Source organism: Phalacrocorax aristotelis, chromosome 2 (genome assembly GCF_949628215.1).
Source record: "Phalacrocorax aristotelis chromosome 2, bGulAri2.1, whole genome shotgun sequence".
NCBI lineage: Eukaryota > Metazoa > Chordata > Aves > Suliformes > Phalacrocoracidae > Phalacrocorax > Phalacrocorax aristotelis.
In genome coordinates this window covers 68,115,889-68,126,814 of record NC_134277.1, presented here as the reverse complement: position 1 = coordinate 68,126,814, position 10,926 = coordinate 68,115,889, and the positions used below count along the sequence as shown (strand labels likewise).

At 47.7% G+C, this 10,926-nt stretch overlaps 1 protein-coding gene across 2 annotated transcripts; it reads left to right on the top strand.

Annotated features, from left to right (window-relative positions):
- The first annotated feature begins 7,669 nt into the window (after nucleotides 1–7,669).
- Nucleotides 7,670–10,261, top strand: ID4 (inhibitor of DNA binding 4). Of its 2 annotated transcripts, none has more exons than XM_075083928.1 (3): nucleotides 7,670–8,339; nucleotides 9,096–9,154; nucleotides 9,602–10,261. In XM_075083928.1, exons 1-2 carry the CDS (start codon nucleotides 7,941–7,943, stop codon nucleotides 9,138–9,140), a joined length of 444 nt encoding a protein of 147 aa, XP_074940029.1. In that variant the 5' UTR covers nucleotides 7,670–7,940; the 3' UTR covers nucleotides 9,141–9,154; nucleotides 9,602–10,261. The 2 variants fall into 2 exon arrangements, with proteins under 2 accessions (XP_074940029.1, XP_074940030.1); XM_075083929.1 differs by having other exon boundaries at nucleotides 7,670–8,346.
- Nucleotides 10,262–10,926: the final 665 nt, after the last annotated feature.

Here is a 10,926-nt window from a genome sequence, read left to right as displayed (position 1 = left end):
TAAAACATTAAACACCGTGGAGAATCCTGATGCTGCAAGTGTAAGACCATTCAGAAGAAAGAAGATACAGAGAAGACAGGGAGAGGAAAAAAAGGAGAAGCTGAGATGCAAGGTTGTAAATAAATCATACCTCATGTTAAGATTATAAATACATAATATTCTATTAATGTATTAATAATTGTATTAAAGTATTAATAATAATTCATACCATACTGCAAGGAAGACTGATGCATTGTGTGTGTTAAGGAGCTCCTGGAGGCAAAAGAAAGCTCTTTGTGTCTATAAGGAGTCTCTTACTCCCAGTGGAAGAAGACTGCAGTGGACCTTGGATACAACCCAGTGGGGACCAAAAATTTACTGTGAATAACCATCACCACTAACCACAATGTTGTTCAACTGACTTTCATATTTAAAATTTCATTTTTTCTTATTCTTTTGCATTTGTGTTTTCACATTTTGAAAAATATTTCTTTGCGTGTCACTTCTCAGGAGCTCCATGTAGAACAACTATTTCAAGAGGCTGGTCTGAAATAAGGTAATGGCTTTGCATCCAGTTGTGAAACTTCTGCTCACTTGAGCAGTCCTTAGACCTACATCCTTACTCAGGCAAATAAGCTCATTAACTTCAAGACAAACTTTCTATATTAGCAAGGATTTGTGCTGCTTTTCAAGTCAATTTCTCCATTGAGGTAAATTAAGAGATTTGCTTAAGTAAAATATATCAGTGCTTTAAAGTGTTGAAAGAGCACATTAGTGGAGTAAAAATTACCAAAATAAATGTCATTAACACTTCAAGGTAAGTATGTGGAAACATACTGGTATTGAGGACAACTTGAAATCATTACTTAGCATAAGCTGTGTGATTACCCAAAATATTCTTATGTATGCACATCATTTAGTTTTAAGAAAACAAAGTCAAAACTGTAAGAAAATTTGCGTGTTGAAGCATTTTTAACAGCAATTTTGAACATGTTTTTAAAATACTTTTGCATAGTTTGTCCCCTGCACAAGAAGCAAAGACATGAAGAATTGCTATACAATTACTCTAAAATGGAAAATAACATTCATTCCCATGTCTTATAAGGGAAAATTAGTAAGTCACAGAATATATTTAACTGTGAAGAATTACAGATCATGGATCATTGTCCAATATTCTCCTAAATCCATCTTTCTTTTTTCTGCATCTCCAGCCATTTGCACTCTACAATGTATATCTTGATTTAAATTCACTGTGCTACACAGTGGTTTTCATTAGACAATCCTGTTGTCCTAATAAATAGATAGGGTCATTTTAGCATATACTATTGCTGCAATTCAAACCCGTGCATGTGACCCTGTCTGCCTAAAGGAGACATTACCTGTCTTCGCTTTTTTCTTTGCTCTCTAAACATGAAATCCTTCAAGAGCTGTTTTCTGTCAACAAAAGCTGAGGGCTCTTGTTTTCTTAAGCGACAACTTTCTCAAAAGCCATGCAGGCTATAATGAATGATCACAGAAAGCACCCAACCACAAATTAATACAAAACTCATCTTTTTAGCAGACTGCTTTTTCGAACACGCACAAGTACATAAGCAAATTAAAACGGTGTTATGATCCTGTAAATAATCTACTATTCTACTATTTCTTCTGCATGATGGAAGAGAAGGATGAGGAAAAGCCTTTTGGTTCTGCTACTAAGCTCTTGGTAGATCCTCACATGTTATGGCAACAGGAACTTTATAGCAGATAAATAAATGGATAATAAGGTTACACAGAATTCGGCATGCCTTGGAAGTGCATGGCATGGCCCATAAACAACTGCAGTCGGGGATTTGAAGATACATGGAAAAGCTTCCTCTCCACACACAAAACCACCAGACTTGAATTTCTCATTCTTTCTATCGTCTGTTCCCAGTGATGACACCAATGGGACTTGAACCAAATCAACAGTGTTTTCGATAGTACTTTAAGTATTGGTCATGCTGTCACTAGCATGAAGCAAAACGCAGAACTGTACATTAGTATTTGGCAAGCAGGTGATACCTGAAAGTGACACTGACCCATAAATGCACTTTGAGAACCAAGTGACTGCAGTCACAGAAAACATTGATGCATTTACACCAACACAGAGGAAGCGAAGGTCTCTCCGTCTGCCCTGGCTGTCCCTCTGCTGTGGGAAAGGCTGTCTTCACAGTCAGGGGGAGACAGGTGATTTCTTCTTTTAATTTCAACAAATGAAAAGAAGATTTAAAAAGATAAACCCCAAAGATTTTAAAGAATTCCTTAAGACACTCATGGAGAACAAATAACAAACGTGTTAATATTAGCTTTTGAAACATAAAATGATGTATTAGTGCAAAGTATTGCTATTTTTTCTGCAGGGTTGGGGTTTTTTTTTTTTGTGGCGTGAACTTAGACCGCTTTTGCTGATGAAGCTCTTCAGGTGCCCTGAAAATAAATACCAGTATCATTGGTATAATGATAACATATGCAGATGAGCATGTACACATCCAGATACTTATTTAATTTAGGTCGATTTGCTCATTGTCCCAGTAGGCTGTATTATTTGTGTGATTATAGAGCTCTTAATGCAAACTCATAACAAACAGGAAAATAATATGAGGCGGTATCATACCATCAGTTTTCAGGCAGATTGGCTGAGGATTTCTGTCTACAAACAAAGGGCATGACATTGCACATAAATCTGATCTAAATCTATACAAAATAAAATTAAAGTTAAAGTTAAGACTCCAAATTCAATCTGTTACTATGTAACTCAGTTTAATGTAGTGTTCCTCAGGAAGCTGCTCCAAATACTCCTAAATTATTTTCCCCTGCCCCAGAATAAGCATCTTGATTGCTTACATTTGGACAACGCTGCAGAAGGTTGTCAACATGAGTTATCTTTCTTGCCACAATCTTGTTTTAGTCAACGCAGAAATCTGACATTACCCAACAAACCCAGTGTTTCTGGTCACCTGAACAAAGCAACCTTCTTAAATGACATTAGCCTTCAGCCGACATACAACCACCAGCAAAATGCCAGGGCGTCTGTCAGTGACATACCAATGTTGGCTGCTGCTGCAGCCTCTCGAAGGGAGGAGGTGGGTTTGCACAAATTTCTACAACACAACCATGCTGGAGGCAGCACAGCAATAAAAGCTCTTGTAGATACTAACTCCATTACAGTCTTTTTTGGTTTTCTCCACTAACTGAGGTAAAATATTTCTTTATGCATTTATTTCCATGTTTGTGTAAAAAAAAAAATCTTATATAAGCACCAAGCCATGGAGGAGGGTTTTCTTTCATCTGTTCCTCATCTCTTTGAAACTGAAAATGACCACAACCAGAGAACGAGAAAAAAAAACTGCCACATTGAGTGAAGTTTCTGAGTTGTATTCAGAATTTGGATTTGAGGAAAATAGGGAGAAGAGTACAGAAAATTACTCTTGCTAGTTGAGGAAAAAGATTCCATAAAGAAGAGTTTGGAAGAAGTCTGACAATGAATTGTCCCTGGTGAGGAGTGGTACCAGAAGACCAATGGATTTTGGTATGTTGCTAGTCTGTGGAGTGAAATGACTTGTCTGTGCTCCCCAAATGCCCGATGAATCTTCCCTGACCCATTCTGAGGACCCGTGGGGCAGCACTGGAAAGGCGGCAACCAATCTCACCACCAGCCTGGCGTCCAAGGGGACACAGGCATATTGGAATAATAATCCAGTAGAAGATTTACATATTCTTTCCTCCATCTCACTCCTCCACCCAGTTTTTCATTTCATATCACTATCCCCTGTTGCCAAGAGGAGTTTATCTAAGGCGTTTGGTAAGGGAGCACTAAACACATTACAGTGCTATTTTAAATGACATCACAACTAACTAGATATTTTAATTGAAGGTAAATAACCAACATTATTGCCATTTGAATGATAGCAATAGTGGAGAGTAATGGCACCACTGAGGAATCAATTGCTATTTCCCTCATAAACCATAAACCATTCAGAGATTTATAATGCTTTTTTAATGATCAGCCCTTCTAGGTGTTGAGCAGCTCCTCCGAGACCCTGAGTCTTCTGGTTGCCTGCTGAAGTCAACAGGAGTGGAGGGCAGTGGGTCTCAGTATCACATATCTTTGTGCTCACCAGGATGAAACTTGTCGCATCAGTTATCAGCCTCAAGCAAAGGAAAGCTTGGGATTTTACCACACTGCTCTGATACAGTGTGTGCCAAGCCCCAAAACAGGGACACTTGACTCAACCACTGTTTCATAACCTGCTTAAGAATAAAAACGCATTGTGCATTTGTGTGCATTTCATGCCCTCTTAAGGTAGGTACAGCAAGTAACCTTGTGTAAGAAACCACATTGCTTGCTTCCCTCTGCATGCCTAGATGTGTACCCTTTGAATTTTATCTGTCCTGAGACTATTTTAACTAACGCGGTACTACCCAATGCACCAGCTGGTTCAGTGGCATCGTATCATGCACAAACGCCTGTGGATCCAAAGTGCTGTCAGAGGAAATGTCCCCTGTGTTCTGTGCTTGGAGGGACTGTCCCCTTCCCTGGTGCCATGACCCAGAGACAGTGTCAATGTCTCAGGTTTATTTTTCCAGCTGGAGTCAACAGCATGTTCATATACTCAGACCTGCGCCAACAGATTCAGCCTCCTTTACTCATGAGAGTATTCTCATTGAGTTCAATGGGATTATCCTCATGACAAAGGGGATACAAGGCCCATCATTACATTTTCATTTTTAACTTGCTCTACTTTGGTTTTGAATCAAAAACAACCTTTTTAAGCTGCAGAGAGCACCTATGATGTGATCTGAACTCATCAATTCTCTTTTAATGGACTAAACTGGCCCATTCAAGCACTAGAACAGATCTTGCAATAATATTGCAAGAGCTGGTTACAAGGGCAATGAATCTCCACTCTGGATGTGGGAAAAGAGCACAGAAAAACAGCCAAGACAGATGAACTCCTCCAGCCAGCCAGGAAGGAACCACATGCTTAAAGATGCACAGAATTTATTTTAAAAATCTAAACTTGGTCTGGTGAAAAAAAAGGAGCTTTAATCCCTATATAAACATGTCATGAAAAATATTGCTGTTAATAGGACAAAATAATGAACAGTAGCCACTGGCCCTCTCTTGTGCAGGTCTTCAGGGGTGAGGAGTTTCACTAGATCTACCTCCATTGCTAACATTCTGGGGTTTCCAACCCATTTCTAGAGCAATTTACTTAGCATCTGGTGCACATCCAATCTAAATTTTGAAAAGGCAGCCGACCCAACCTGCTCCCACTTAAGTCAATGACAAAACTCCCATTGACTTCAAGGGGAGCGAAAGCAGACCGGTTGTTTAGGGGGAATTGGTGCCTGTTGTTCAGCAGAGCATGTCGGACTAGCATGTATCAACTTCATGTATCAAAGGGAGTTACTAGAGGAAATCCCCTGAATATTTATGTGATAGTCAGAGGGGAGGGCTGTTTTTCTCTCTCCGACATATCTCTACTGTGATACATCCGCCGTGTGAATGCACACAGTCATCTTTGCAACTTCAGGAACGCTTACAGACCCTTGGATTTCCCTTTGCTCCCTCTGCGGTGGAGGTAGCCCAGTGGAAAAAGAGGTCTGCAGCATATCGTGGTTCTTCACGGGTTTCCAGAAATACTGAGTCATCTTCAAGAGCCAGCGTGGTCTCAGTGGATTTGCTAGAGTGCTGCTACAGTGTGTGTGTGTGTGTGTGTGTGTACAGAAATAATCTGTCCAAATTAGCTTTGGGAGAGCTAAAGGGGAACCAGTTACATACTGGGGTTTCCCAGAGATTTCCAGTGAGATCAGACAAGCTCCCACAAGGGATTCAGTACAAACAGAACAACCTGATATTACAGTGTATCTAGTTTCACGCAGATTTTAATTAACTGGGACCAGCAAGATTTGAGCCTTCATGCTCACCGTAATTTACAAATAATTTTTTTTTAGACAGCACATCAACTCTGTCCATATTAGTAGGACTCTGGGAAGCAGACGAAGTGTAACCATACGTATGCTTTAAGGCCCATATATATTTCCACCTCATGAGACCTGGAGACTGCAGGGAGGGGAGTTTCATAGAATAAAAGCAGTGACTGCAGCAGAATTGGGATCATCCAGCCTGTAGCTAATGGAAAGACATCTTCCCATCACATCGTCATGATGTAGCATACAAATCTAGACCTCAGTCAGACATTTACTCCATGCACTTAGTTTTTGTGCCTGGAGGAGCCCAACCACCATGGATGGCACTGGTAATGCAGGACAAAATGAGGAAAACAAGAGTGTGAGTATTTGTAAGCAAAATCTCAAAACATATGTTTTTAAAGGGTGAGAAAGAATGAAAGTGTGCTTCATTATATACTTCAGATGATACAGTCTTACCGCTCATTCAAGTTCTGGGTTTGACAGCTTCCCACTGTATCCTTTATATATCACCCATTGTGACTAAGCATTGAGGGAACATGCAATCATTAATCACAATTATGGATTTCTTCCCTTCTTCTCTTGGGTTTGACTTAAAAGCCTAGGGGCAGATCCTGCAGCCTTTACTCCTTCCTGCAGTCCTTTGCCCAAGCAACCGGCTCTACTTCACTCACAGAGAGCTCGAAGCGCTACAGCATCTGTGGGATCGGGCACTCAGTTTCTTACGCCAGCATCCCATTCAGATATGCAATGGCTCTTAATCCTTAGCAGGAATTAACGGAAAGTTTGAACGCTGCATTATTAAATTAAAAGGTTACAATCTGCCACGAGATGACTGAAGGAGGACTCAGGAGTATGTCTGTTAATTTTAATGCTCTGTCTCAAAGTACAGAACTCTGGACATTTCCAGCATCATATTTAAAACATGTTACATCTACTAATACGTGATCTGGTGCATTAATGGACCAAATTAAGTTACAGGTATGAATTTTACATAAAACGGATTAATATTATATGTCATGGAGGAATTTTAAATACTCCATCTCCATGCATTTTTAATAGTTATGTGCTCTAATTTAATGTTCCCAGGCATTGCTCTGCTTGAAGTCCCTAAACCCTCCTCCTTCCCCTTCTCCCTCGCTCCCCCTCAAGTTTTGCTTGGGATTTTCCCTGCCTTTAAACCGGCGTCCCGAAGTCCCTCAAAACAGGGACAGCCCCGGGTGTCAAGCCGGGCCGAGTCTCCGACACCGAGAGGATAAAAACGCGTTTCGCGACCCGAGGAGATGCCATCCCTACCCAGGGCGGGGGCGGCCGCCTCCCTGCCTCCGGGCAGGCGGCGGGGAGCGGCGCCGGTGGCGGCGGGCTGAGCTCGCCCCCGCGGAGCAGCGCGCCGGGCCGCGGAGGCGGCGCTGAGAGCCGCTGGGCGGCGGGTCCCGCCCGCATTCCCGCAGTTCTTCCACCCCGGGACCGCCTTCCTCCTCCTCCTCCGCCACCGCCGCCACCGCCTCCTCCTCCTCCCCCGGGGCTCAGCGCCGGCCGCCCGCCCCCTCCAGCAGCGCCACCGCCCCCCCGGCCCCGCTGCCATTGGCCGGCGCTGCGTTCCGGGGGGGACACGCGGCGCTCTGATTGGCTGCGACGCGGTGCCGCGGCGCCCCCCTGCGCTCCCCGCGCCGCGCTCGCCTTGCCCCGCCGCGGCGCCGCCCGCCGCGCCCCGCGCTATATAAGGGGCGGCGCGGGCAGCGGCGGCGGTAGAGGCGGCCGCGGTTGTAGCCGAGCAGCCGGGAAAGGAGAGGTGCTTTGGCGGCTCCGCTGACTGTCGCGCGGCCCTGCCAGCACTTCTCGTCACGTCCCCGGGGGAGGGAAAAGGGGGCGCGCCGGTAACGCCAGCGGGGCTGCGGCCGTAACCCGCTCCCGTTGCGTTGCGGGCGGTGCGTGCGCGGCTGCCCGAGGTCGCAGGAGGCGGCGGCAGCGGTGGTGGAGAGGGAGGTCTTCCTCCCTGCGGCACCATGAAAGCTGTGAGTCCCGTCCGGCACCCCAGCCGCAAAGCGCAGCCCGGCGTGGCGGGCGGCGGCGGGGGACACCCGGCCCTGCGGTGCCTGGCCGAGCACAGCGGCTGCAAGGGGGGCCCGCCGTCGGGCGAGGAGCCGGCGGCGCTGTGCCTGCAGTGCGATATGAATGACTGTTACAGCCGGCTGAGGAAGCTGGTGCCCACCATCCCGCCCAACAAGAGGGTCAGCAAAGTGGAGATCCTGCAGCACGTCATCGACTACATCCTCGACCTGCAGCTGGCTCTGGAGACGCACCCGGCGCTGCTCCGGCAGCAGCAGCAGCCGCCCGCCCTGCACCCGGGCGGCTGTCCCGCGGGCACCCCCAGGACCCCGCTGACAGCCCTCAACACTGACCCGGTAAGAGGTGCGTGCCACGCCAGCCCGCAGCTCGGGGCGCGGAGCCGGGAGGAGGGTAGCGGCACGGCGGCCACGCCGGCCGCCGCGGGGGCGCCCCAGCGATGCCGCTCCGCCGCCGGCCCCGGTGGCTCTGCCGCGGGTCCGCAGCCCCCGGAGGGGACGGGGCCGACGGCGGGCGCTGAAAAGCCTCGGCGGTGCGCGGTGGGTGCCTGCATCCCCCTGGTGCAGGCGGGCACCCGCACGGTGTTTACCGTGTAATTACAGCCTCTCGAGGGAGTAGCTGTAATCAGCGTGTTTGCACACACGGGAGTAGACGCGGCGCTCCTGCGCTTCCCAGCCCTCCGCGGAGGGTAGCGAAGATGAGCGGGTTTGGGGGCTGCGCACGTTTAACGCCATCGGCGCAGCGTGCTTTGAAGAAGGGGGAAACAGCGTCTGCCGTCCGCGGGACCCCCCGTGGCAGCCCGGGGGTGCATGCAGCCGGGGCGCGGCGTGCCCCAGCAGCCCTGTACCCCCGGGGCTCCCCCGGGCACCTGCCCGTAGGGAGCTCTGCCGGGGCCCTCCTATGCTCCGTCCCCCCGCATCGCTGCCGGGCTCCCCCATTGCTTTGTCCCCCCGGGCCGCTGCCCCGCCAGTGCAGCCGGGTCTCCCGTGATCGTTCCCCCGGCAAAACTGAGGTGGTGCCCTGTGCGCGGAGGGGGATCTGTGTCTTGTTGAACCCCCCCACGTCTAACTTGCCGTGTCTCGTTGCTTGCGCAGGCTGCCTCTGTTAACAAGCCGGGAGACAGCATCCTCTGCCGCTGACCGCCGCTCCCCAGGTGAGTGCGGGGCGTGTGCGGGGGGGTTGGGGGGGCAGCGCACCCCTCCGGGGCGCAGTTGCCTGGCCTCGGGCCGGCCGCGCCACCTCCCCCCGGGAAACCTGCCGGAGGGAGGGACCTCAGCTCGGCGAGAGATACTTGCAGGAGGCTTGGGTTTTATTTTTAATTACCGGGTGGTTATTTTATTTTCTTTAATTACCGTGTGTTTTGTGTGGTTTTTTTTTTCTTAACACACACCCCCCCGCCCTCCCCCTCCCCGGAGCGCTTCTGGCTGCGCCGTGCAGCTGCGCATCCCTCCGCCTGGCCCAGGCTCTGGGAGCTGCGGTTGTTGTTTGACCTGGTTTGTTTTGGGTTGTTGATCAAGCATGTCTTGTGTTGTGTTGGTGGCGCCAGTCGGTCTGGAGCGGAGCGGTTCACACACCCCCTCTATTCATTCCTCTCCCACAGGTGTGCGGCGGCGCCGCGCAGAGGCACCGCGGGGGGCGGGCGGCGGGGAGGGGGGGCCCGGCCCGGCCCCGCCGCACCGGAGGAAGGAGCCATCCAACCCCCCCGAGCAGTTCCCAGGCTTCATCCCGGCAGAGACAGCCTTTTCACCGTTTTGCACGTCCGTAGAGGTCCCCCCCCGCCCCTCATCCCCGCCCCGTCCTCCCCGTGTGTGTGTCCCGTCCCGTCCCCCCCCGCCCCGTCTCTTCTCTTCGTTTCCGACCAGATGTGAGCGGTGCCTCCCGCGGTGGCAGGAGGGTGTCGGACTCGAGCAGGAAAAAAGTTGCCACCTCTGCCCCGGGATAGAGGACCGAGCCTAAACCAGACTTTAGAAGCGTTGTAACTCTTTAAGGGACCGAGCAGCTGAATCTTGAAGCTTTACTAATCTCCCAGAGCATTTGTAGATATATTTGACATCTATTGTTTAAAATAGATGGCTATTATTGGGGCCCAGGGAACTTTCTTCTCCCTGCAGGAATGTTACATATTGTATAGATAAATGAGTGACATTTCATACTGTGTATATATAGAGATGTTCTATAAGTGTGAGAAAAGTATATGCTTTAATAGACTACTGTAATTATAAAATATTTTTAATTAAATATTTTTTGTAAATATTATAAAGGTGTGTACGTTTTTTTTTAAATCTGTGGGAATATCTCTTTAGAAAACTACGGCTCAAGTACAGAGCTGCTGATATGGAAATACCTTGAATGTTTAGGGCGTTTTTTTGTCCCCAAATGTCCTTTAGACTCGGAAGTTACAGCGATAGCTAGTAGTCCTGCATGATTGCATGAGATGTCTAATTGCAAATAAACTTGTTTGGAGTCCACGCAAGCGTGTTTTCCTCGATCTAGACTTAAAATGTTTGTAAGTGTATTATACAAATTGAGACTACACTTTTGTCATTTAGGCACAGGCGTTTTTAGCGCATTCTATAAAAATAGCAGTAAGACGTAGTGGTTTTTTTTACTGAGAGTAGAAAAACAAATTTATCTAGTTTTTGCATTATGGGGGCGATGCTTTAGATCTTTAATCAGCTTTTTTTAAAATTCTGCTGTTGCATCAGATGAAGAAATTTGTTCTGGAACTTTGTTTAGCACCAAAAGGTTTTATTGCAAACTTGTGTTCCTACAGCCTAATTGCTTAAAAAGTGAAAACAGTTCTCTGCTTGCAACCAAAGGGCAAACCATTAACAAAAACATTTGCTGTTTCCTTCGTCCAAAGAGTATTAATACTGAACTGCAGAAGGGCACGTGGGCAAAGTCATTATGATCAGTGATGTAAAT